The 25,323-nt window shown below is 32.3% G+C and overlaps 7 protein-coding genes across 14 annotated transcripts; 3 read left to right on the forward strand and 4 right to left on the reverse strand.

Annotated features, from left to right (window-relative positions):
- Positions 1-178: 178 nt before the first annotated feature.
- Positions 179-1,091, reverse strand: Ldaf1 (Lipid droplet assembly factor 1). Its single transcript, XM_014231540.3, has 3 exons — positions 915-1,091; positions 642-854; positions 179-574 (listed from the first exon to the last, which is right to left on the reverse strand). Exons 1-3 carry the CDS (start codon positions 1,051-1,053, stop codon positions 480-482), a joined length of 447 nt encoding a protein of 148 aa, XP_014087015.1. The 5' UTR covers positions 1,054-1,091; the 3' UTR covers positions 179-479.
- Positions 1,092-1,507: 416 nt separating this feature from the next.
- On the reverse strand, positions 1,508-2,723 carry Pcmt (Protein-L-isoaspartate (D-aspartate) O-methyltransferase). Its single transcript, XM_014231531.3, has 4 exons — positions 2,541-2,723; positions 2,342-2,478; positions 2,048-2,288; positions 1,508-1,987 (listed from the first exon to the last, which is right to left on the reverse strand). The coding sequence occupies exons 1-4, from the start codon at positions 2,593-2,595 to the stop codon at positions 1,737-1,739; spliced, it is 684 nt and encodes a 227-aa protein (XP_014087006.1). The 5' UTR covers positions 2,596-2,723; the 3' UTR covers positions 1,508-1,736.
- Positions 2,724-3,131: 408 nt separating this feature from the next.
- LOC106615346 (tether containing UBX domain for GLUT4) lies at positions 3,132-5,431 on the forward strand. Its single transcript, XM_014231528.3, has 6 exons — positions 3,132-3,381; positions 3,437-3,855; positions 3,913-4,285; positions 4,346-4,700; positions 4,802-5,012; positions 5,084-5,431. The coding sequence occupies exons 1-6, from the start codon at positions 3,301-3,303 to the stop codon at positions 5,232-5,234; spliced, it is 1,590 nt and encodes a 529-aa protein (XP_014087003.3). The 5' UTR covers positions 3,132-3,300; the 3' UTR covers positions 5,235-5,431.
- LOC106615393 (FHIP family protein GJ17503) lies at positions 5,227-13,300 on the reverse strand. 4 transcript variants are annotated; one of them, XM_036368966.2, is made up of 7 exons: positions 12,865-13,300; positions 11,817-12,755; positions 11,351-11,747; positions 9,725-10,805; positions 9,130-9,651; positions 8,454-8,492; positions 5,227-6,773 (listed from the first exon to the last, which is right to left on the reverse strand). In XM_036368966.2, exons 2-7 carry the CDS (start codon positions 12,566-12,568, stop codon positions 6,313-6,315), a joined length of 3,252 nt encoding a protein of 1,083 aa, XP_036224859.2. In that variant the 5' UTR covers positions 12,569-12,755; positions 12,865-13,300; the 3' UTR covers positions 5,227-6,312. The 4 variants fall into 4 exon arrangements, with proteins under 4 accessions (XP_036224859.2, XP_036224860.2, XP_036224858.2 ...); XM_036368967.2 differs by having other exon boundaries at positions 9,725-10,781; positions 12,855-13,300; XM_036368965.2 differs by having other exon boundaries at positions 12,855-13,300.
- A 301-nt stretch (positions 13,301-13,601) lies between these two features.
- LOC106615375 (rabenosyn-5) lies at positions 13,602-15,808 on the forward strand. The gene is made up of 4 exons (XM_014231570.3): positions 13,602-14,259; positions 14,323-14,470; positions 14,530-15,167; positions 15,227-15,808. The coding sequence occupies exons 1-4, from the start codon at positions 13,714-13,716 to the stop codon at positions 15,470-15,472; spliced, it is 1,578 nt and encodes a 525-aa protein (XP_014087045.2). The 5' UTR covers positions 13,602-13,713; the 3' UTR covers positions 15,473-15,808.
- Positions 15,809-15,856: 48 nt separating this feature from the next.
- On the reverse strand, positions 15,857-19,584 carry Acbp1 (Acyl-CoA binding protein 1). Of its 4 annotated transcripts, none has more exons than XM_070109729.1 (4): positions 19,562-19,584; positions 16,768-16,816; positions 16,550-16,664; positions 15,857-16,259 (listed from the first exon to the last, which is right to left on the reverse strand). In XM_070109729.1, exons 1-4 carry the CDS (start codon positions 19,567-19,569, stop codon positions 16,117-16,119), a joined length of 315 nt encoding a protein of 104 aa, XP_069965830.1. In that variant the 5' UTR covers positions 19,570-19,584; the 3' UTR covers positions 15,857-16,116. The 4 variants fall into 4 exon arrangements, with proteins under 4 accessions (XP_069965830.1, XP_014087048.2, XP_014087049.2 ...); XM_014231573.3 differs by lacking the exon at positions 19,562-19,584 and adding an exon at positions 16,899-17,006; XM_014231574.3 differs by lacking the exon at positions 19,562-19,584 and adding an exon at positions 16,895-16,993.
- inc (BTB/POZ domain-containing protein inc) lies at positions 17,245-22,686 on the forward strand. 2 transcript variants are annotated; one of them, XM_036369007.2, is made up of 6 exons: positions 17,245-17,736; positions 17,814-18,070; positions 18,553-18,738; positions 18,818-18,883; positions 18,948-19,138; positions 19,766-20,028. In XM_036369007.2, the coding sequence occupies exons 2-6, from the start codon at positions 17,888-17,890 to the stop codon at positions 19,848-19,850; spliced, it is 711 nt and encodes a 236-aa protein (XP_036224900.1). In that variant the 5' UTR covers positions 17,245-17,736; positions 17,814-17,887; the 3' UTR covers positions 19,851-20,028. The 2 variants fall into 2 exon arrangements, with proteins under 2 accessions (XP_036224900.1, XP_014087046.1); XM_014231571.3 differs by lacking the exon at positions 19,766-20,028 and adding an exon at positions 22,191-22,686 and having other exon boundaries at positions 17,258-17,736.
- Positions 22,687-25,323: the final 2,637 nt, after the last annotated feature.

The raw sequence follows: 25,323 nt of genomic DNA on the forward strand, positions 1-25,323 counted from the left end.
ATCATTCGTGAAAGTGCTGAATATGTAGAGTTGCATTTACAAAATCTGATTATGAATTCTTTACAATATCGATAACTACAGAATTAATCGCGTTATAAACCACTTCTCGTTTAAGAAATATTTTATTTTCCTTCTAAAATACTAAAAAATGTCTGAAAAGAAAAGCAAATGTATAACATATGTTGGTAAAATTATAACAAAATCATTAAATTTTTTTTATTTGTATTACTTTTCTGTTGGTATTACTTTAATTAATAAATTAATTATAATAATATTTGTTTATATGTAAATTTAATATGTATTTCTTACTGATTAAATAGTCTTTTACACACTTATAATCGTATATAATTCAATGATATACCATATTTTCAATAATCAATTTTCGAATGTATTCCAATAATTTAATCATTGTTTCTAATATTAACTTTGTCTCCATTAATTCTTTCGGAAATTTAAATAAAATGTCTTAGAAATATATTTTATGTTCGATTTAGTTGCTTTAAAAATAGCACCACTAAAATTAAAGTTCCCAAACAACCAATCAGTAGCATTGCAATTATGGTCAATATTACACCTTGAAATTAAAAATATCATTAAATTTACTTTTCATAAAAGTATATATGATATGCATATTTATATACCTTCTAAAATCAAAAATCCGGTGAGTGTCATCAAAAGAGTCGAAAGTCCAATACCCAACATTAACAAAAATGGTAATAAAAAGGCCAAAAAAGCTGCCAAAATACAAATAGCTTTATGAGGATTTCTGACACTCCATTGTATAAGCCTATCGAGCAATTGATAACCGCCAAGATCAACCATTACAAATGATGCTAGAAGCTTAACTTGGACCCCTATAAGTATAAAAATTGCGTGCAAATACAAATCAGGAAAGAACATAAAATTGAGCATACATAGTTTCCGGAAAGCCAACAAAAGGTTTTTTATCAATATATCCGCATTTTCTTCAGGTCTTTCGGGAGCATCGGCTTCTTGAGCAGAGGGTGGAGATGTTTGAATTTTACATTCAACTTCCTTCTGTGGTAATTTCATACTAATCGTCTTAAATTTATTACTTGAAAGAAGTATATATAAATATTATATTGTGTTCGTTTAATTGCTATGTCGCTTTCGTTTTTAACTCGATGTTCTTTTTATCCTGAATAATTTTCGGTGAAATATTTCAATTACCGGTTTCAACAAATAGACTTGCGAATTAGAAAACATTGAAATTTATATACCTACACAACTCAAATTAATATAAACAAATGAGAAATTCAGGGTTGCTCAAACAATCTTACCACAGGTCTCTACTTGCAACAATTTATTTATAACTTTGTTATCGATATATTTTTTATTGTTATTAAGTGAGATAACTGAAATAGTTTAAGAGGTCCTTTGCAAATCTGCTTCTGCCATGACTTGATTTATTTTCAAAAAATATGGCACCATTTCTTTACAAGTATATTTATGTCGTGACCTAGAATATTTTCAAAAACAAGAATAATTATATTCCAAGCAGAATTAACAATAAATATATTATTTAAGTAAAGATGTTTTCATATTGTTGATACATGCAATAACTAAGCCTTTTCATATTGTATTGAACCAAAATACTTGCTGATAGCGATATGCTATATTTAAGCTCTGTCCTCGATTGGTAGCTTTGTCCATATTTTAAAGATGATTAATCCCATAATTAGCAACCCGATGCTTATTTTTAAAGCTAATACTTGTCAAGATCGGTTAAGGTCAGTAAGCGGCACATACATAACACCCATGAGACGTGTTTCTTTTACTTTTCCATCAGTGTCCTTATCATACTGAGTCATATATTGTTCGCCACCTTCAGGACCAACTGGAACAATTAACCGTCCTCCATTTGCCAATTGCTCTAAGAGAGCGTTTGGTGTTATAGCTGCAGCTGCACCGACATGGATGGCATCATAGGGAGCATATTGTGGAACACCTTTACGCCCATCGCCCTCTGTATGCATTTATAATATATATTTCTGAAAAACTTTATTAATTTTTCTATCATTCTCACCAACAATAATCAACCTTCCTGAATCTAGCATTTTTGGGTCATCTGTGTTGAGGTTTTTTACACTTTGTTGTACAAGTTCAGGCTGATGTTCTATGCCTACGACTTTCGTATTAGGGTCCTCTCCTTTTTCTTGAATATATCGCAGAAAGCAAGCTGTTAGGTAACCGGAACCACTGCCAACATCTAAGACACGAGCACCAGGATGTAGGTGGTCACGCAGATACTCCAACGCGAAAGCATGCTGGTAAATAAAACAATAAACATTGAAAAAATTTCATAAAATTATTAATTTACCATATGAGGAGCTGAAATAGTGACACCATATCCAATTGACTGTGGTGCATCCATATACGGGTTTCGAGGGGAATAATACTTTCTATCTGTTTTTATCATTGCCTGTGCTACTGTTTCAGAAGCAATTATTCCAAAATCTGCAACAAGTAGAATAACACAAATGTACATCCTCATTTGCAAAAGTTCGTATTTACACTACCCCTCATCTTTCGAATTAAATCCGCATTGTCTGCACCAACTGATCGCCAAGCCATTCTGCGAATTGCAGAGTGATGTTTATCTACAAGTTTTTTAAACACTTTAAATTTTAATTTTTGAAGAGGATAGTTGAGAAATTTTTTTAGCTTGTTTACGGAAAAAACAAAGATGAGATTGACCTAGATTAAGGGCCTATGTATATCGATTGTAAATATTACAGAGATGCTCATTTTAAACTTTGATTATAATTATGTCAAAATTATGCCTTATATATTCTCCAAGGTCACAGAGTTAATTATTTACAATAAATAATACCCAAATCGTATTATTTTAATAAAAACAATAATTTAATTTTATGAAGCCAGCATTATGTGGCCAAAATTTTGTATGCATTATGAACATAGTTGGCTTGACATAATAATTATAAGTTGTTTTCGTTTCAAAATCCATAATGACAATTAATATAATTCTAAATGTGTACATAATCATTTTCATTTATATTAAATTTTTTAAACTATTATTCAACACTGAAGTCAGCTGTGAATTGGCATTTTCCTTTATTTTTTTAAGTTTCCTTTGAAGTGTTCTTAACGAAACAATAACAACATTACAATTCGAATAGTACAATCACAAATATATGCACTTTTTTGACATTTCAATTTATATTATACTACCTTTTGTCTGATTGCAATTTATATTAAGCCGGCAGGCGAAATTTGACGTGGTTTGTAAAATTAAATAGATATATATCAAGTGAAAATATGGAAGGAAAGGTGACCGTATTGACCCCAAATTTTCGGAGACAAAATGTAAAAGTCACACCTAATACAACCATTCTACAGGTATATTGTTTGTAATCACATTCCTTTGGATCATTGCTCAACTAGAAATTTTTAGATTTTGGAAGAGGTTTGTCTGAAGCATGGCTTAGACAGCCATGAATATTGTTTAAAGCATCATAATAAAGAGGTTGGTCTTACGCAAATGTTCCGATTCAGTGGACTACCTAACAACTGCTTATTGGAAATGTCACAAACCGAACGCAGAAGAACCGAGTCTGTGGTGAACATCTGCATTCAACTAGAAGATGGTTCTCGAGTTCAAGGGGAGTTTAAACCAAGCAATAGCCTATGGCAGGTTATAGAAGAGCTTGACTCAGATGCATTAAAAAGCTACTCTAGCCCTGTCGCGATTTATATGCGTCAAGAAATTATCGGAAAGGAACGTATGGCTGAAACAACACTGAAATCATTAGGTATTATTGAAGGGCGTGCTATGGTGCGTGTTATAAATAAAACCGCTGAAGATTTGAAGTCGTAAGTGTGTAACAGAATTTATCTTTATATGATTTATTGACCTTTTCCACTTTTAAGTCAAGCTTACGTCTACATACCGCCAACGGTTAAAGAGAAGCCAAATGAAGATGAAGAAAAGGCAATACTAACTCAACAAAATTCAATCAAAAATAGTGGTAGTGGTGGTGGTTTCAAAATAACAAAAGATTTGGTGCAATCTCTAAAGAAATCCACGTCTGATGCCAACACTGAAAAGGATGGAGCACTAGTAAATACGACTAGTACAACGACGAGCAAGGAGAATGAGCCGGAAAAACCCAAATATGACTGGGGTTCAGGTGTCGGTTATTCCATACAAAGTTCAAGGCATGAGCAGGATTCCGCAAAGGACCTCAACAATTTGAATGAGGACGATGCAGCCGAAATGGATATTGAACCGGAAGTAAACATCGTAAGTTCCTCAAATCATTTGTTTATATCATCAATGTTAACTATGATTTTTTAAATTTAGATCGGCGAACGAAACGCCGTACTATATTCGCTTGACGAGACTCAAACGCAGGCTGAAGAATTGCCTGATTCCTTTTTCGATTTAACCGTTGAAGATCTTAAATTGGTATTGCGTGACTTAAAAAAGGCATCTAGAGGTGATGAAGATGCACCGCTACTTACGGAACGTCTGCGTCAATTAGAAGGACAGAAAACCATGCTAAATAAAATTGCGCAGTACAAGAATTGTGTGATAAGAATTCAATTCCCAGATCGACTTGTTCTGCAGGGTATCTTCAAGCCCATTGATAAAGTTTCCGATGTCATGGACTTTGTGCGAAAGTTTTTGCATGACGATCAAGCTGATTTTTATTTGTGTGAGTGAATGTTATACATTATTACCATTGCGTTGATGAACAGACATGCTATGATAAAATTAACTAATTTTAATTTTTATTATCGTTTTGCATTTTTGTAGTTACTATACCTCCGAAATATATTTTGCCCTTGGAGAAAACGCTGTTGGAATTGGATTTCGTACCTACAGCCGTTGTGCACTTTGTCTTTCAAGATAAAGAAGAAAATGCTAATGCGGCGGATGCAATGATGGAACCAAAATATTTGAGGTTGGAGTTGAAGGAAAAACTTACCACTGTAGAGGGCGCTTTTTATGCAGCAAACAAAATGCGGTAAGTATGTATGGACTTTCAATAGTATAGTATTCCTGTAAAAAAATCGTATATATATACTTTTCTTTTAGTTCAACGATTGCACGAGGTTCAAAACCTAGTTCAAACGATGTTGTAAATGATGTGTCACAGCAGGCGCAGAGTGAACATCGAAATCCTGACACATCATTGGGCGCCATTCCCAAAAAGCAGCGAAATAATAATATCAACAATGTAATTTGATCAACATAAAAACAAGAATCGATTTGTTTATTGGTCCAGGGATCATACTACTTGCTTATTTTGAATTTTATTAGTAAATCGATGTAATCTTTTTTTATATATACATTTTACATGCATTTTCAAAATAATCAAGAATAACTAATTTTCACACAAATAATATACAATATGTAAAATCATGTTATACCGTATTAACTAAATCTGGCTTATTTATGGGATTGTTTGAATACTTTTTTTAATTGGATTTACAGCAAAGTGCATTTTACCATACCACTACACATAAATATATTTATATTACATGTAAATGTTATTATTTCTTTTTTTTTGTATAAGCAATTTTTTCAAAAAATACCACATTTTCTTTATATTTGACAATACCTCGCCCTCAGCATAGTTTATATATATTTTTTTTATATTACTTCTTGTTTGCGTAGAAAAAAGTACACACGGAGTCATGAGGCACTTTCTGCTTTGTTCGATTTTGTCTTTATATTTTGCGCCTAATCTTAATTTATTATTCTATATCAAATACAAATCATAAACAGCGAAATACAATTCTTTGATCTTCTCGTTATCAATATACATATATGCTATGCAATAGACCGCATTCATATAAAGTTTAAATTATAACAAATATTAAAATAATTAAACATGATAATAAAATACTTTGCATATGTTGCAAGCGGTGAATCTCAGAAATTATTTATGAAAGCATCATTAACTTTGTGTACAAATTTTTGTGTAGCTAAAACTTACAATTAATATTTATTATTATTATTTGTTTCATATAAAATGGGAATATACAATAAAATTAAATAATATAGGTACAATGTAACTGGAAATTGCTTATCGACCAATTTAGTGTATAATATATTATATATGTATATCATCAATTGTTAATTGGCATTGTTCTTTTCACCGTTTACAAAATTTTCCTTAAGGATAAAGCTTTTATTATATACGAATCTGTACAATCGTATGCATATAGTACATATAAATTTATATGTGTATTAATTTAGCGCGCAATTATCACTTCCAGTCAGCAACATACCTTTCGACTGCGACGCCGTTTACACAACCATCAAATATTTTCATTAATTAAAACCACACTTTGCTCCTGCGCAATCGCTGCCAACTCCTTTAGCCATTCGTCAAGTAATACAGCACATAGAGCCAGATCACGTGTGCGCTCTGTGCCGCTTGTATTGGCTATAGCGCCCATGGATGAGAGCGAGTCCAAGGAGACAGGTTCCGAGCCGGAGCCGCCAAGCGTGGTGACACTACTATTCGATACGAGTAGCGTGCTCGCACCGTGTGGTGTGTATGTTGTTTGCGTATTGTGCGTGATGTTCGTAGAGAATGAACCGGACGGTATTGTGCTGCTTTGCATTTGGCTGCTGTGCGTTCCAGCGACTTCAGTTGTTTGTTCGGCTGCAGAAGACGCCGTTGAGGGTATCGTTGTTAAACTTGTTTCACGCGTGCTTGCGCCGCTTTGTTGTTGTGTTGTTGTGCTATTGGCGAAAGGAGATCCCGTTGAACCACCTAAAATAAATCGGCAGGCGTTAAAATCATAAGATATATATGCAAAATGCAGTGAGTAATATATGTTACGGATATGTGCAAAAAGTGGGAGAATTGCAAATTTTACGAAAGTGAATAGTTTACAAGTGCAATATGGAGATTAAAGGTTAAGCAACTAAGCTCTATCATATTTATGATCAAAATAACAACAAAAATATATTTATACATTGAATGGGGTATATTAAGTGCGGCACGAAGTCCACGATACATCTAATACCCTTTAAAATGTATATAAATGAACGAGCTGAGTCGATTTAGCCATGATCATGTATAAACTCGAACTAGTTCCCCATATTTTGAGATAACTATCAGAATTTTTGCACACAGCCTTTTCTCCCCAAGAAACTGCTTATTTGTCGAAACCAGAATCGCACCACTATAGCATATATCTGCCATATAAACTGAAAGCGATAATACATGCCCTTGTAAGGAAAACTTCGTTATTTTACGAATTCTCTACACGAAAGTTTGCATGGATTTTTTTGTAAGGCAACGGTACAGTCACCGATTGGACTACTACAGCATATAGCTGCTATAGAAACTGATTGACCAAAATCCAGTCTTGTATGAAAAACGAGAAATCTTTCTAAAATTTGGCGTGGATTATTATCCAAGACAACGAAAGAAATTGTTCAGATTGGAATTATATGCTATAGCTACCATACTAACTGACTGATCAAAATCAAAGAAAACATTTTTTTTTACCTTTTATGTACCTTCAAGGATATTATATCTTCGGTGCAGCCGAAGTTAGTGTTTTTTTGTTTGTTATTTAAAAAATTAATTTTGCTTCCATTTACATAACCGCTAGATATATTTTTTCCACAGTTGTTATTTTGATCGCATTAATACATGCATTATTAACTAGTTGGTTTATGTACATATTTTAATAATTATTCGTTCAAGCAAAATCTATTCTATTTTGAAAAATTTTACAAAAATTACATTAAAAGCACTTATGAAGGTATCTAAATTGTTATTGTAAATTACCAAATATCCACCACCTAATAAGTCTATCTGTTAGAGCTTCTGACTAAAAAAATAATATTTTACTTACTTTTAATAAACTCCATTACCATCTACATTATTATGATGTTTAAAAATATTTTTTATACAATAAACAAGGAAAGAATTGAACAACTAACTCAGTAGGGATTTAAAAAACACGAGTAATTAAAAAAATATATTGACAAATATAAAAGCAGTTAGATACTAGATATAAATGTTATGAAGACCCAAATATTTTTACAATGCAATATAAATCATAAAATAAAAAAATATTTGTTTTGTTTTTCCTTGAAACATTCTAACGAAACTCGATCGAATTGAGAGTGCACTTCAAACTGCAGTAAAAACTTCGTACGACAATTTGATAGGCATTGTGCTATAATGAAAGGTTTAAATGTCAATACTTTAGCAATGCAAGGCAAATTCACACAAGTAAGCAATAACAATATATACAGCAACTGCAACTCATACTTGTTCTAAATAAAGATATTAACAAACAAACATATGTATATAAATCTATTAAAGTAACTACAAACGCATAAGAAGGCGAAAAGTATAAAATATCAAAATTGCGAACGATTACATAGTATGCATATAGATAAATCACGTAATTTGTCACTGTGAAATATTTACCGGTGAAGAATGCGTAAATTTGTGATAAGCCAGATGAAGCTAGGAATTCAGAAAATACAAGAAATAATAAAAATAAGTATCTATTTTAATACTGGTCTTTTGGATTTTCAAAAGAGTCAAAAAATCACATATACATACATACAAGTACACTATGTATGTTTCACATAGTGGCCTTGACAAGACTCATAGCCAAATAAATATACAATTATTAAATTATTGTCAAAAATTAATTTACTTAGAATTTTGTCAAGACCCAAACTCAATACTCAACTGTGTGCAATGTGTGAAAATGCATTTAGAATGGAAAATATGAAAAATTAATAAACTAATATTAAAACAAAACGAAACAAAACACCAAGCCATATGGTGAGATATTTAGTATTTTTAAATTATTTGTATGTGAAAAATATACTGCAAATGAAACCATACATTAGAATCACAAAGAAAATAAAAATTATGATTGTGAGCCATAACCAAAACAAAAAAAAAAACAAAAAAAAGACGAGATAAGTTAACAGCGGTAATATGTAAAAATAATAAAAAATTTTATTCCCATTAACAAAAAGTTACTGCGCTGCTAATTAGTTCAATTGAGACGCGGACAACTTTGTGATGTGTGTTGTCTATGTGTGGCAAAAATAACGTATAACGGATTATGTGGGCGTTTACAACTTACCGCTAGCTTTGCGACTAAACATATTCGTTATGGACTTGCTGATGCTTTTACGCTTATTATCGTTACGACGAAAGGGATCATACGACGAGGAGGGCGTCACTTGTACTGGCGACGCTGACGATATGTTTGCGAATGTCGTTTGTTGACCGAGTCGTTGCTGCTGATGCTGCGGTGGCAGCGTATTTTTAGCAATATGCACTGGTGAATTGTCACTCGCTTTGCGAGCGTTTATCAAACGGAATTCGCGATCAATGAGATAAGAGCGCGCCACGTCGACAATTTCCAATGAATCCTCACACATGGGCAGTTCGGCATCGATTTGTTGTTTAAGTATGCGTAACATTTGATGAAACGATGGAGTATCCGAAGTAATCACTATATCTGGCCGCAATAATATGGAGTGCACCAGGGGTAGCGGATAGCAGGAGAGGCGCGTAATCAAGCCAGTAAGATGTAAATTTACGTATAAGGTATTGCTGGTGAAAGTTTGCAGTTTACCCCATATCGCATTCAAGAAGGGACCTGAAGCAGAAATATTTTAGTTTTATTATAATATACATTTTGTACTTCAATTTATGAGTTTGAATGCAAATACCTAAGCTTACTGTCCCTTGCGCGAAAAGATCCTCCGAAAAGTCCAAGTCAGTGAGCACTAGTTCGTTATGATTACTTGAGACGCGCCAAATTTCCTTTCTATATTGCTTTTGTAGCGTACCCAAACTATTGCCATTGCCGTTACTACTGTCACTATGATCCAACTCAACTTCGCCTGTGCTCGTGCTTACCATTTGCATGGTAGAATTGGCAGCAGAGTCATTACATTCGCCTCCATCATCTTCCACGGGACGCCACCTGAACGATTCGTAGCCACTGGACTCACCAATGGACTGCAGGCTGTCCGGCTGTGCTGTTTTTTCCACAGCACCTCTTACATGCGACGGGTCCGACAAGGCGCCCACACTAAATTCATTGAAGAACTGTTTGACCAGCTCCAGTGTTTGTGCTTGTTGAGCGCGTATATTCTTTGGCGGCCACTTTTGATATTTGTAGGCATTAGCCCATTTGGCGCAGGCGTTTTTGCATTGCGTGATGCGACAGTGCGCCTCGAACAGATACGCATGGAAGTTGGCATAGAGACTGGTGCCCGTATGTACGCCATAGTAATTCCAATTCGCACCGATCGTTTTACTCATTGTCGACGTTGGCGATGGCAGGGCGGCGTGTGATGTTTGTGTGGTCACTGTATCGCCAAGTGATTTGTGCTTGGTCAATTCGCGGGCGCGTTTCATTACGTCCGGCGTAAGGTCTAGAAAGAATTCGACAGTATTTATGTAAGGATCGATTTTATTTATTTTGTGTCGATGTGAAATTGGTACATGCTTGCCGGGCAGTATGTACTTCAATAGCAGTTCCAGCATTAGATCCTCACAATGCAGACTAATCAATGTGTCAAATAACGCCATTGTTACCATACACAAATTCGCGTCCGTGGCGCCCAAACGGTCGATTAATGTGTCTAATATGCGTTCGCCATCGAATTTTTCAGTGTCCAGAAGGAATTTAACAAAAGCGCGCAGTAAACCGGGCTCGGTTACTGATCTGAGTATAAGGTCCAAATAGGACATAGCCGATATTTGTGATTCTATGTTTGTCTGGAAATGTTTGCCTTTCAATGTCTGTAAAAATTATTTATGAATTGTTTCGATTTTTCGCTTGGTGTTGATTAAACTTATATGGGTGAATAACATACATACATAAAATCACATAGTAGTTAGCAAAATATAAAAAAATTAATACAAAAATAAAATATAAGCAATGATATAGATATGTTTAAAAACATTTTACATTCAAATAAATATAGGCAATAAAAATATTTTGTAACTCTTTTCTTAGTAACAAAGTCATAAACGACATTATAAATCATTGGTATTAAAATTTATTGCTTAAAATTTTTTCAAATCGATGATTTACTCGGCAAATAGTGTGTTACAAATGTGTACAACAAACGTTTACATATATTTATGTTTGTATGTATATATGTACAGCCATAGGTGATTCGAGTTCTTAAATATTTATTTGGACCCAATAAGATAATACAAGTATATTATAAGACAAAGGCTAACCTATCATAAATTAAAAGTAATAAAATTGTTCATGAACCAACACCACAGACAAATCGAAGACAATTCGACAAATGTGAAGAAAGAATGGATATGCTTACCTGTAATATTGCCGGCCCCAGTACTGGGACGATAAAGCCCTGATATAGAAAATCTAACAACTGATTCTTTATCATTTCATGTGCCACTTGCACCACAGCGTTGCAAAACTCCAAAGCATTCATAAACAATGTCAGTTCGGATATTTCCGTCACATCGTCGGGTGTTATGCGATGCCAATCTATCGATGTTATTTCTATAGAGTTCGGTAGGCGTGAATACAAGCCGCCTAGGCCGGTTACCAAAAGCGGGCACATGGATGAATACTGAGCAATGTAGGTGCCGACATTCGAATTTTTCTGCGACAGCGACATACAAAGTAATAGTGCATCTCTCGCCTGATGCCCGATGCTACCTTCACGATGTACGTACGGTATAAGTAAAGAGAATATTATGAAACTGTAAATAAAATATAATAAAAAAAAAATTTAAATTATATTAAAAAAAATGAAATATGTGTATAATTACTTGGTGCCAGAACTGTTTCTACTTGAGCGTTGTAACTCATCACCACTGGTTGTTTGCTTATGTTGCTCCTGCTCCGCCGAGAAGAAGAATAGATCGAGTAGATGCACATTTTGCATTAATACTACGCATAGTTGGTTGAGCAATATTACTAAACGTTTTTCCAAATCTGGCGGAAAAATTTCACCCTGGCTTGATGCGAGTATCTTCAAAAGTGGCCTTAAGAACGGCTCATGACAGAGTAGTTGATGTCGCGAGTGACTAACAAGTAGTTCATATAATTTTAGTTGTTCTAGGCGTACGGCATTAGCATAACGTCCCGTTGTACAGCCCCATTCATAGAGTTTATCCAGCAGATTTTCACTAAGCATATATTCCAAACATGGCGCAGGCGGAGGTGCAGTATCAGCGGTAGGTAGTGTAACTTTATTGCAATGATGTAACTCCACCAGCAGCAGTGTCACCATAAAGTCCAAATGTGAAACCACACCTAATACATCATCGTGTGACGGTAGTCGTTGTGTTGGCTCTGAACGTTGTATGATTTCGTAGGCTTGTTGCCAATGTTTACAAAAGCTATCGTAACATGCTCGCGGATCACAATCTGTTGCAGCGTCGATTGGCCTTTGCCTGAAAGATGTTGCTGTGCTAGAGACACCAGTACTATTACCATTGATTGAAGAGAGAAATGATACACCATTCCCGCTGTTGCGTGTTAAGCTCTGCCGCAGGGGGCTAGAACGTAGCCAACTCATTTAGTATGTATTTAAAAGTTATAGATAATTGAACGCAGCAGTCGTCGTTGGCTTAAGATATCAGCTTAGCCTCTGGTAAGAATTTGTTATCAATGAAATATTAGTCACATATGCGAATAAAAATTTGCACTCGTACAGTTTTTTTGTGTATTTGGCGTATTGTACATTTGAAAAGGATCATTTAAATCTAAAAATAAAAAATATTAGAACCATGCAATTTAGGATAACAATATTAAAATACACTTGTCAAGGTAGCATAAACATTTACACAAACACAGATACATACATTTACGCACAATTATCATCCAATATTATCATTTACATCCGATGTGACCAGTAACAAAATTAGTACACCTTATTTTGATATCTATTTACTGTGTCACTACAGATATTTGCGCTTTGAAATAGTAGTTACATTTGAGTGAAGCTCCATGAAGCAGCGAACTAAATTTTTACACTTTCCCCCACTAGCCCCTCTTGATGTATCAAAATACTCCACCTCTATTATTCGCACTATACTTTGTGTGTTATTTTTTTCAGAAGCATAACAATTTTTCGTTTATATTTTCACTTGGGAAATCTCAAATATTTGTGCATTTTCAATTACGAATAAAGGGTTTTGTACGGACAACGTTAAAATACAATACTAAAATTTAATTAAAGTACGTTTTAAAACCATATTTAATACGAGTAAAATTTTAATCAACCATCCGAATAGAGGAAAAAGAAAGTCCGTGACTAAAGTCACTCGTTCACAATGGTCAGAAATGATTGATTCTCGCTAGTGATACACAAATATTATAACAAATATTTAATTTGATAAGAGTGTTTAGATTATTTCATGTTGTTCAAGAAAAATAAATTTATATTTTTTTGAATAAGAATGTCTTATTGGTTCCATAACTACGATTTCTTGAAGTTTATTAACACAGCAAAAGTCAACAAATTTATTCGATACATATTTCAACGACGTATCGATATCTTCTCGATATAATGCACTAAACAGCTGATTTACTTGCGATTTTGCAATTTAACGCCCACATATTTTTAATTGTTATTTACTTCTGAATAAATGTGTTTGGTTTCTAATTTTATCCATTTTTTATATTAATAAGTTAGAGGACAGAATTTTTAAAAATAAGAAAATGTCAAATCCGTTTGGAGAACCAGATGATGACGAATCTTGTGAAATTTTGGAAGGTTTTCTCTGTCCAATATGTAGAGAAGATCTGAAATCAGCTGAATTTTTAACTGTGCATTTCGAAAGGTCTCATGCAGAACAGCAGGACGCTCTTAAATCAGTTTTTAAAGACATAATAACCAAAGCTAAAAATAAAATCCTTAATTTTGATGAAACATTTGACCTCTCCAGAAGCTTCGATAAGAATGCGGCAATTAGCGGAGCCACTAGTAGTGGAGGCACAGCAGGTAATATTGCGACAAATGCCATATCGAAGGCAGATAATAATGGGTTAAATATGAGTAATGCGCGGACACGTACGAATGTCTTCAATTTTATGGATCGCCAAGAAGTTGGCGCCGAGTATAACCATTTGGAGTATTTTCAATCAATAAGAAACCCACGACTGGAGCGATATGCAAGTGAAACGAATAAATTGATTATACGGCTGCATAAATTATTAACAAATTTACCAATGGACCCAGTTCTACGAAAACAACATGAACGCAATGTGAGAATTATGTTTAATCCGTAAAAAAAGTTTATTCACTTTTCTTTAATTATGAATACGTAGATTGTTACATGGTTGGATGGAAGCTCAGTGAAATTATGCCCTAGTTGCGCTAAAAACTTTCACATTGCTCGCCGTCAACATCACTGCCGTTTGTGCGGAAGTATTATGTGCAATGATTGTTCGAAGTTCCTTCCAATAGAAACTGCTTGTAAGTAATTTGATTGTACCTTTTTCTTTTGTCACCTAAATATTATATTCATTACTTAGTGCAACTTGCCAGTTTGGCTACATCACAAAGCGAAACTATCAAGGAAATGCAAAATTCTACTGAATCGAATAAATCAAATCCCCAGCATCATGGTATCCGTTCCTGTGATCATTGTTTGTGGCTTTTAGAAACTCGGCAAGAAATGCATGAAAGTCGAACATACCGTCCGCTTATTTCTCAAATTTATGCCGATATACAAAAATTGCGCAAGGACGTATTACCCGATATAGAGATGTATTTAAAGATTGTTAGTAGTCTCTATGATGGAGAGTCAATTTTCACCATTGCCGACGCTAGTGCGTTAAGGGGAAAAATTGGTCATGTGGCTGAAGCTATCGATTTGCGGAGTAAACGTATATTAACTATACCTTGTCAAGAAGGTAGTCGAGAAGGAGCCTTAAAAAAAGCCATACGTTTATCATGCAGCCAACTAATCAAAGAAAAAATTCTGTCAATACCACCCCTACCTGAGGAGGAAGATATTCGAAAAATTCAAGATCGTAAACGAATGGAAGCAGAGCAACGTATAGAAACCGAACGGCGTCAAGCAATGGAAGCATATGAACGACAAACATTAGCAAATAACGCCAGCGCCAGTCAAACCAGAGTAAATAATGAGAACGATTATGCTTACGGGGTAATTTTTTTAAAAAATATTGTTGCGCATGATGTAACTGTTATTTTATTTCTTTGCAGTCTGACTTGCGATCTTTAGATAATTGGTCGGCGCAACCAGTAAATATATCACAAAGTGAAGATCCACTTATTGAGCAAATAAATATTATTAAGGGATACATAAAACAAGCTCGACAGGAAATGAATTTCGAAGTAGTGGAGACATTAGAACTAAACTTACGAGAGCTGCAAAGAGAATTCTACGAAAGGCAAAGAGCTTCTAGAGAACTGAATCAGGACGCGGGAAGAAGCAAACAAACAACTTAATGGAGAATTAACGAAACAAAATTTGTATACATTATAAACGGGATAAATGATAGCGAGATTCTTTTACAAATGAAAGTATTCCAACTAGGCTTAAAACAATGTTATAATTTGCTATACATTGAAAGATAGGATAGAATAACGCCCCTGGTAATCTAAATTTCTTAACGTTTTCTTAATTATATGACATAGAATGTTCACATTAATTGGTATTTTTGCACTAAAAGTGTAATGCATTATAGTATACATATGACCGTGCATGCGTGTTATAGTGGCATTTCCTTCATAATCATGAGATTGTCATTCATATAATAAAAATATATTCCTACACATTCCGCATTCAACTAATTTTTAATTTAAATATTTTCGGAGACATATGTACGTAAATTATTTTGTGATCGTTGCCTTTATTACAATTTACTAAAGAATACAAATATTTATAAATCTACTTTCATGTTAATAACCTATAAAAAATTGTGCATTAAAGTGCGTTTGAAAATAGACGGCTTTTATCTTAGTGTGTATAATATTTGCAAAATTTAAATACCAATTTATAGCAAATGCAATATTGCTAAAATGATCAAAATGCTATGCAATAGCATATTTTTTGGTTCAAAATTTCAGATGTATATTATTATATAATATTCTTAAGCTTTTAGCCCATGAGCTTGTACTAAAGCCTTAACCTTCTCCACATAAGCAATTTTGGCTTCATCCTGGGATGTACCCTTGCGATTGTTCCATGCTTCCCACTTAGCTTTGCCCTTGAAGTCCAAGAAACCGGGCTTATCTGTATGTCAATATACGTTGAAAAATTTTATTACTACATTTACAGTTTTGAAGGCGGCGAATTTAAAAATACTTATAGCAGATAACAATTCAGTAAAATCTTTAAGCCAAGTTATATATAACGGGTTTAACAAATTTCTGGTAAAGTGAATATAAAACTAATAAAACTATAAATGAAAATTATCAATTCCCTACTTTAATCATAATCGAATTAAAATTTTTATTTACAGATAAGGAGTGATTGTAATACAAATAAAATCATAAATGCACATCACTGCGTTGCTGACATACCTGTATTGCAATCTCCTACTGTTGCCTGTTTAAATAAACTGTACAATTCCAATAAATCATTATCGGATGGTGTAGAGTTTAGGTTCTTAACATTCTCAGCGGCTTTATCAAATTCCTGTGAAGAAAGAGACAAGGTCAAAGTTTAAGCTATGTAAAAAAACAGGCCATTGGTGACCGCACCCTGATACCCGTTAGCTAGAAGAAAAATGTATATTTACCTCTTGGCTGGCCATATTGTAGATTGTTAAATTCTTTGTAGAACTAGAACTGCAAACAATTGTTAGAAAAAAAATACTATATAGATATAATTTTAGTATTAAATTAGTACACGTATAAAAAATGTACCTACTGTGAGCTTAACGCCTGATGTATAATTGATAAGTGAAATTAGCCGGTGTGTTTTTTCCCATGTGTGTGAATTGGCCAATTTAGCCAGATTAGTTTGAAAATAATTTACAAATTTCCACAGTAGTTAAGAGTAAATATATTAATTTGACGTCAATTGAAAAGAAATCTTAGTTGTTTTGATACAATTTTTTTAGTTTTTAAAATTATTCAAAATAAATCAATGGGAAATTTAACAAAACAATAATATATCTGTATTTTATCGAATTATCGTTCTGAAAACACTTTAGTGAACAAAATGCAACAATGTGAGCCCTGACAGAGCAAGAAGACTATATATACTACGAATGAACTCGACAAGTAAATGAATGGTAGAAAAGAAAAACATTTCTTTTTAAGAAAAAAGAAGTAAATGAGTGATTATTGAATGAAGAGTGGTGAATAGGAATGTAATCTGTATTATTAATAAATTAAAAGTAATTTGTGGCGGAATTGATTACCAAGATTGATTGTGAAGAATTATAAGATAAAATACAAATATTTCCTTTTAAAGATAACATACTCGTATTGATAAGAATAAAAAGAATTTGCGTAGCATTATTCAGTACCACAGATTTTGAATCAATTAAAAAAAAGCAAAATTGCAGTTAGGTGCTCCATAAATTACACCTTTGTCCGGGTAGAGTTCAGTTTAATAAAGCTAAGGAAAACATTCCATAACTGCTGAAGGTTAATTGGCACCAATTGTCCTACCAATTCGCAGTTGCAACTAATTTTGTGGTATATAATCAAACCTTGAAAGAAAGTACGTGGTCCACAAAATTTACACAGCTATTAGCCAGGTGCGCAAACATGTGGAATTTGTTGTATTCTTCATGTGTTTTCATTTATTTAACAATTGTTTTGTTTTTTTTTACAGATTTCGAGTGCTACACACTTAAGCAAGGAAACATCCGAAAAACAAATTAAGACTCAATACTTTCCGATTTAATTATGACCACAATAAATATAAATTCAAGAAAAAGTCCAATGCTGAAAAAGCAGGGCACAGACCAGTGGGTGAAGCTTAATGTGGGTGGCACATATTTCCTTACAACAAAGACTACGCTATCCCGTGACCCAAATTCGTTTCTATCGCGTCTAATACAAGAAGATTGTGACTTAATATCAGACCGAGTAAGAATCAAAACTATTCATATTAGTGATAAAATAGGTAACCATCAACTTACGTGTGTAAAAAAGTTTAAATGTGTTTTTGATAGTGACCATAATGCTTATTGATTTAAATTCAATTCCTTGACAATTCGAAAAGCAGCACGCGAGTAATAAAACCACTTAGATATGTGTGCAGTTATGTGAGCTAAAGCAGGTCATTATATTCAGGGCGAAAGTAGGGGTGGCGAATATTTAGCACCACATAAACAAAAATGCCCCCAATTCGCTATTTAGTTCAAAGTCAAACGAAATTTTCTGAAATAATGATTTTGATTATCTTTGTTTTGGTTTTTTGCTTCATCTCAACACAATATATACATAAATAAACACATATAGTGATAGTGTTCATTTAATGCACTTTTACAACTGAATTAAGGCTATTTCATTAGTTTATTTCTTTTCTTTTTGTTTACTGTGTATTTTATCTATTGGTCTGTTTGTAGGATGAAACAGGTGCTTACTTGATTGATAGAGACCCAAAATATTTTGCGCCTGTGTTGAACTACTTGCGACATGGTAAACTTGTTTTAGACGGTGTATCCGAGGAAGGCGTTCTAGAGGAAGCCGAATTTTATAATGTCACACAACTCATAACATTACTGAAGGAGTGTATAAATCATAGAGATCAGGTAGGTGTCACTAAAATTTATTTATTCACACAGCAGCTATGCAATGTTTATATTTCATGATTTTAATTACTCACTTCAGCGACCACAAGCCGATAAAAAGCGTGTATATCGTGTATTGCAATGTCGTGAGCAAGAGTTAACACAGGTAAATACAAGCATACAATACAAGTTTATATATTAAATTGTAATTAATTTTTTTTTGCAAATAGATGATCTCAACATTATCGGACGGTTGGCGTTTTGAGCAGTTAATTAGTGTCGGAATGCAATATACGAATTATGGGCCATTCGAAAATAATGAATTTTTATGCGTAGTCTCAAAAGAATGCGGCACAACGTCAGGTCGTGAATTGGAACTGAACGATCGTGCCAAAGTGCTACAGCAGAAAGGATCTAGAATGTAAGAATTTGTGTATTCAAACTAATAATTCATCACTGCAGTCGTATATATGTATTTATTAAGTAAACAATATTTTTTATATAATACATACATACATGTTATGTGTGTGGTATTGGGTAGTCGATAAATGCAGATTATTGCAAAATTTATATAGAAAACCTGTCGTGCGTGGAAGGTAACACTTTCAATCGTATATTTTAGTGAATTGCGCGCATTCGTATTTACCATTATAATGACGGGTAGTAGTAAGTTGATTACTGCGCAGTTATATGCAACTTATAAGGTAGATTCGCACTTCATTACTCGCTCATAACTTCTTAAGTTAACTTTTCGCTAACAGAGTCACTACATTAATGTCTTGATGCAAGTTAATTTAATAACTAGATTTGCAAAAATGGGTTATATTTTTATTTTTTTCCTTACCTTAACATTTTCTTAGCTTTTATATTCAGTTTTACACATTTAATTAACGTAAACTTATCATTAATCATTTTTATTTAGAGGTATTTAAACAACATCGTTTGCTAGTTGAAAATTCAAATATAGGTTATGTTTTATCACATTGACACAATCAAATGTATAAGATAATATAGATAATTTATCTCGTTTGTAACACTGATAATGTAGCCTTAGCACCCCGTTGCAATCATCGCTTTTGATATTCGAAAAATGTGGACTGAAAATCTTTAAACTCAATATGCAGAAAATATAATTAAATTCTGAATACGATTAATGCCACCAAAATTAGTTCCCCACCGATGATGTGGTGAAAAATTCATTGTTGGATCAAATGTGAATACGTTAGGTGGGCTATTATTAATAAGTAGGGAATTTGTGAAAAATGTATAAATAAAGCTTTGTTACAAATCAAATCAAATTATAACATTAAACGTATTCGACTTTTCTTTTACACATAATTTTTTTTTATTTTTTGCATATTTCAAGTAAAATAAGAGAATCAAAGATATGTAACATAATTATAAATTCTCTGAAAATTTCATATAAAATTGCAAATGGCATTTAAATCGCCGTGTTTGCCACTTTTAGCCCTTATTTTATTTATAACAAACTAATGTAATAAATGATTGTACCGCGGGGAGGTAGTGAATGTAGTACGCACAAAAAATCCAAGTAAATGCCTCGTTTATGATAAATTTTTCTTATACAAATTAATAAAAAAATAACAAAACAAATGCAGAAAAAATAATTAAAATAAAACCAAAAGATTATCTAGACAAATAAGTTAGGGCATGTAAACATGAAAATATTCAAATAATCGCTAAAACAAATTAATATACACAAATAGTAATATGTATGTATATTTAAGGCAATAATTAAACCTTCTGTGGAATAGTGTTTGCATAAGATACATAATTACTAAGTCCAGAGCAATTATGCAGCTGTACAGCGCACTTGTTGCAGCTTTCATCCACGTATTGGCGCCTTGAAAATCATGAAAATCTTGAAACCGCTTTAAACACAAAAAAATATTAAGTCACTTAGTAAGATTTTTATAGCCACCATAGTGAAACCATTATGTTTCGATTAACAACTTCAAAATAATTTTCAAAAAAGCAATAATTTGAAGACTAAATTTTGCGTATATTTGTATATATAATGTATGTTGTATATTTATATATGTATAGTTAGTTGTGTAAGCGATTTATAGCTTTTTTGTATGCGTATGCGAATGTATGTTTGAGTGCATGTGTGCGCATTAATAGTACTCACCGCTTTTTAGTTTGAAAAACGTTAATGTTTACAGCTTTTCGCTGAAATTATATATCCGGTAGGCAAATGTGTATTTTGTGCTTTTTAGTTTGTAGCAATTGATCAAGTGCAGACTTTTGTTGAAAATTTAACACTGGAAAATAGTTTGTGCAGTATAGCTATGGTTAAGTATAAGTCATCGAGCTTTTTATGTATAGCTAAGTAGTTTCAATTTAAAAGATACGAGCAATTTAATGCGATTTTCTAAATCAAAGCGCAAGAAAACCAAATTCCTCATTAATTTTTTTGTCTATTGCAATTATTTAAGTTGTGCCCTATCGGCAATTTTCTATATATATTAGTGTTCAAATGACAAACATTAAAAAAGTATTAAAGAAGATCTCACAAAAATACCTGAAGACTCTTGCTTCTAATGTATAACTAATATTTCTTAAAAAAAAATTCATAAGCGAAGAAAGCGAATAAGTTCACATTCCGCATAATGAAATTTTAATCTTTTTGAAAAATCTCTACATTCTATTTGCATTTAAATCAACAGTATATACGTCGTTCCTTCGTTTTGGAGATATCGATCTGAAATTTCGCTCGCATACTTTTTTCGCCGAATTGTTACGCTTTTGTCGGTATTGGCGATATTGGAGCACTATAGCATATTACTGCCATACAAACTGAATGATCGAAGTCAATTCCTTGCATGAAAAACGTTTTTTGGCTAGATATCTTCACCAAATTTGTCATGGTTTATTTTCCAAAGCAACGGTATAATCTTTGAATTGTTCAGATCGGACTACTTTTGCATATACATATGTAGCTGCCATACAAATTGACCGATCAAAGTCAAGTTCGTGTATGGAAAACGTTTTTATTTGACAAGATGTCTTCACGAAATTTGGCATGGCTTATTGTCCAAGGTCCAACAGTTCAATCTCCGAACAAATTGTTTAGATCGGGTCATTATAGCATATATGTATGTATGTATTTAGTTGTCATACAAACTGACCGATCAAAATCAAATTCTTGTGTAGAGGGTATTGTAGCTTCGGTCCAAAGAAGGTTAACGTTTTTTCTAGTTTAATAAATCATTTATTACTAAAAATTAGCACATACATGCATCCCGTCATGCTGGACCACACCTGTCTTCAATATTAACGTGTGCTTGTATTGTAGTAAAGTCGTAAGTGTGTTTTTACACTGCTTTTGTGTATAAAATTGTAGTATTTAGTAAACATAAAATTTTAAATATATCATCACAATTTTTTCTTATTAAAATTTAATACATTTTCTTATTTCTTACTTGTTTTTTTTGTTTCTTTAATTGCAGTCTCGGAATTTAAAGTAGAAAGAAAGCGAATTCTCACACCTCCAACATCCTCCCACACCACCCTAGAAACCGTATAGCGAAAGACTTTGCGTAATAGTGTCCCCCTCACAAAACGTACCACCTACCACAACCACCGCCCTCAAGCGCCAACACCATATAGCCACCATCATCACCAAAACACACACTCATGTAACACGCCCGCTTTAAACAACCATCAGCATTGTCACCTTAGGGTTCACCAAGTAATACTTTCGATATAACAGACGGCAATCACAGCTAACACCAAGCAACATCATCAATGATTCAATGATTGTATCGCTTTAAGTGCGTTCGTTGCACACAAAAAAAGCAAAAACAAAGCAATGCGTAGTTAACCACATGCTCAGTAGTCGCTCACAATGACACACATATACATATTTATATTAATATATGTATACTTGAATAACTGCAAATTTATAAAAAAAAAACGATATTATAACAGTATATGTTTCATTAACTCATTAGTTCATTAGAAGCGCAGATCTGCAAAAAAAAATATTTTTTTGTGAAAATTTGAAAATTTATTTAAGAAATAAAAAACGTATTCAGCATTGGTGTAAGTAGCATGCTAGCAACGTGAAAACGCGTTAAATGTGAAGTTGTCGAGTGATTAAAAAAACAATTTGTTTCCTTAATAATAATAAAAAATAAAAAAATAACAATAGCAAAATATAAAAAAAAAATATATTAAAAACAATACTGTAAATCCTTACTTATATAATGAAAATGCAAATGTAAATTTTATAGCAGGCGTCACGTTGCCGTTAGAATTATGGAATGCTGCAGCTTAGTTGCAGATGCAAATCACGTCAGAAGTTACACACAAACACACATAAAGTACATATTAGGAGAAAAATTGAGAGAAAAACTGAAAATAATAATCAGCAACTGTTATATAGAATATTTTGCTATTAAAATGATATTACAGTTTTTGAATATGTATTTTTTAAGTTTATTAAACGCGCCTAGGCGCTCTTGTAACTTTATGTGAGATGCAAAAAAAAACATACATACATACATATATATTTTATTTTGCTACTAATTGAAGAAAAATTATGCAATAATGTATTGAAGTTATAAGCCCATATACATATATACAACTCCTCATAACTGCAAATATGTAGATGCACAATTTTGAAGAAATTATAATAATAATACTAATTCTAGCTTTTATACATTGCTGCTCAGTGTGCGTATAATAGTGAAAAATTCAGTAAAAAATAAGATTACAAATTGTTTGAAAAACTGTTTCAATATTTTAGCTTTTGGTAAAAACTATTTTGCTGTATTAGAGTAAAAGAAATCTTGGTTTTGTTTGAGGGTTTATTTATTTTTTCATACCCATCTTTAAAAGACCACTAAAATAATATTAAGAGAAGACAATTATGATTTATAAGTCAAAAATATTCACTACTCGCTAAATAAAAAAAAAATATGAAAATTATGAAAAAAAAACTTTTCCTGAAAATATTTTTTTCTATTTTTGTATTGCATCAATAATTTTTGCACAAGCTTTGGCGTACTAGATTTTAATTTTTTTACAGAATGTCTCGTCTCACTTTATTCAATGCGAACGTGAAAAAAGATAATTTATGTTAGAAATAAATATTCGAATTGGAAACGTAAACAATTTTCTCATTGAAATCTGTAAAAAAATTATTTTTTAAATAAATAAATTTTAGTTTTTAAATAATATTAAATGTTAAATAAATAAAAACGTAAATGAAATTTAAATATGTTAAAGTTAAAATTTTAAATTTAAATTGTAATTTTTTTTACGTTTCTCTTTTTTTTTTTTAATTACAAAATAAAAAATGGAAAAAATATTACAAATTTGGTTATAGGGTTATCACAAAATAAACATTGAATTAACTTTGTACCTACTGAAATTGGCCTTTTTGGTTTTTATACACATTACTTTATATACATACCTAATCTCAAACGAAAAATATTTTAACATTTTAAAGTAAACATTAGCATTATTTAACAAATCAAAATTTTCAAAACAATTGAAAGGATTTTCAAGTACTAATGGATGCATTAATGCAAAGAGCATCAATTTCAATTTATATTATATAAAATTTTTTTTTGCAATGCAATACAAATTACTTTATTTTTTTTTTTCAAAATTTTAAAGGAAATAAAATTGTGAAAAACTCCAATACTGAGTGAAGTTTGTGCCGTCATGAAAAAAAACAATAAAAAGTATGCAAAAAAAATTTAGCAACTAAATATATTTTCCAATTATATTATATACAATTTTCATTATGTAATAACCATTTAAAAAATTACAATTATGGCTGAGTAGAAAAATTAACTAAAATTCGAATATTTAATTTTTTTAAATTTAGTGTCTTCGCACACATACTTACATATATTTATATATATATATATATATATATATTTACATATGTACCTGAGCAGCAATGTTACAAAAGCACTATGTGAAAACCAATAATATTTTTGCAAAACACCTTAATCACAACAATGAACCGTTAGAACTAAAACATTAACATTTATACATACACATACATATGTAAGCAACAAATTACCAACACACATACATACATGAAATTGTAAAAGTGAAACAATGAAAACTTTCCTTTATGCATAGCAACTGTAAATTTAGGCGCGAAACTCTTTAAGACGCATACATACATACACATAAAATGTTGCAACACATAGAAAACGTTACGAATGCGAATTTATTATATTAAACATATAATTATAAGTTGAAACATTTTGCACCCATTCTACGCAACATTCGTGCAACATAAGCTTTACTTATGTTTCGTTCCGTTATGCCGCGTCTTGTATTCACTGAAGTTTTATATGCTATAGTCTAAATAAAGCAAATGTAGAATTTGCTCGTAAATAATTCCGACTGACTTAAAAAAAAAAAACAAAAAACAAGTAAAAATTATAAACAATGCTGCGCATGCGCTCCCCACACCCTCGCTCCGATATGGCGTTACTTTGTATGTGCTGGAGGAGCAGCAGTAGCAGCCAAGTGAAATACATAAACCAATTAAAATTTTAATTAGATATGCAATGAAACAAACAGAAATTTACATTTAACAAAAGTAAATAATTG

The sequence above is a fragment of the Bactrocera oleae genome, chromosome 5, assembly GCF_042242935.1.
Source record: "Bactrocera oleae isolate idBacOlea1 chromosome 5, idBacOlea1, whole genome shotgun sequence".
NCBI lineage: Eukaryota > Metazoa > Arthropoda > Insecta > Diptera > Tephritidae > Bactrocera > Bactrocera oleae.

Excerpts from the sequence above, each read along its gene's own strand:
- Ldaf1 (XM_014231540.3), bottom strand. The coding sequence starts at position 1,053 with ATGAAATTACCACAGAAGGAAGTTGAATGTAAAATTCAAACATCTCCA. Across the intron at positions 855-914 it reads GTTGGCTTTCCGGAAACTAT|GGGTCCAAGTTAAGCTTCTA; the intron begins GTATGCTCAATT and ends TTATACTTATAG. Across the intron at positions 575-641 it reads CGGATTTTTGATTTTAGAAG|GTGTAATATTGACCATAATT; the intron begins GTATATAAATAT and ends TTTAATTTCAAG.
- Pcmt (XM_014231531.3), bottom strand. The coding sequence starts at position 2,595 with ATGGCTTGGCGATCAGTTGGTGCAGACAATGCGGATTTAATTCGAAAG. Across the intron at positions 2,479-2,540 it reads TTTAATTCGAAAGATGAGGG|ATTTTGGAATAATTGCTTCT; the intron begins GTAGTGTAAATA and ends TACTTGTTGCAG. Across the intron at positions 1,988-2,047 it reads AGGAAGGTTGATTATTGTTG|AGGGCGATGGGCGTAAAGGT; the intron begins GTGAGAATGATA and ends AAATGCATACAG.
- LOC106615346 (XM_014231528.3), top strand. The coding sequence starts at position 3,301 with ATGGAAGGAAAGGTGACCGTATTGACCCCAAATTTTCGGAGACAAAAT. Across the intron at positions 3,382-3,436 it reads CTAATACAACCATTCTACAG|ATTTTGGAAGAGGTTTGTCT; the intron begins GTATATTGTTTG and ends AGAAATTTTTAG. Across the intron at positions 3,856-3,912 it reads ACCGCTGAAGATTTGAAGTC|TCAAGCTTACGTCTACATAC; the intron begins GTAAGTGTGTAA and ends TCCACTTTTAAG.
- LOC106615393 (XM_036368966.2), bottom strand. The coding sequence starts at position 12,568 with ATGAGTTGGCTACGTTCTAGCCCCCTGCGGCAGAGCTTAACACGCAAC. Across the intron at positions 9,652-9,724 it reads GCAAGGGACAGTAAGCTTAG|GTCCCTTCTTGAATGCGATA; the intron begins GTATTTGCATTC and ends TTTCTGCTTCAG. Across the intron at positions 6,774-8,453 it reads AATTTACGCATTCTTCACCG|GTGGTTCAACGGGATCTCCT; the intron begins GTAAATATTTCA and ends GATTTATTTTAG.
- LOC106615375 (XM_014231570.3), top strand. The coding sequence starts at position 13,714 with ATGTCAAATCCGTTTGGAGAACCAGATGATGACGAATCTTGTGAAATT. Across the intron at positions 14,471-14,529 it reads CCTTCCAATAGAAACTGCTT|TGCAACTTGCCAGTTTGGCT; the intron begins GTAAGTAATTTG and ends TTCATTACTTAG. Across the intron at positions 15,168-15,226 it reads AGAACGATTATGCTTACGGG|TCTGACTTGCGATCTTTAGA; the intron begins GTAATTTTTTTA and ends ATTTCTTTGCAG.
- inc (XM_036369007.2), top strand. The coding sequence starts at position 17,888 with ATGACCACAATAAATATAAATTCAAGAAAAAGTCCAATGCTGAAAAAG. Across the intron at positions 18,884-18,947 it reads GTGAGCAAGAGTTAACACAG|ATGATCTCAACATTATCGGA; the intron begins GTAAATACAAGC and ends TTTTGCAAATAG. Across the intron at positions 19,139-19,765 it reads CAGCAGAAAGGATCTAGAAT|CCTTAGCACCCCGTTGCAAT; the intron begins GTAAGAATTTGT and ends CTGATAATGTAG.
- Acbp1 (XM_070109729.1), bottom strand. Across the intron at positions 16,665-16,767 it reads ACAATATGGCCAGCCAAGAG|GAATTTGATAAAGCCGCTGA; the intron begins GTAAATATACAT and ends CTTTCTTCACAG. Across the intron at positions 16,260-16,549 it reads AGTAGGAGATTGCAATACAG|ATAAGCCCGGTTTCTTGGAC; the intron begins GTATGTCAGCAA and ends ATTGACATACAG.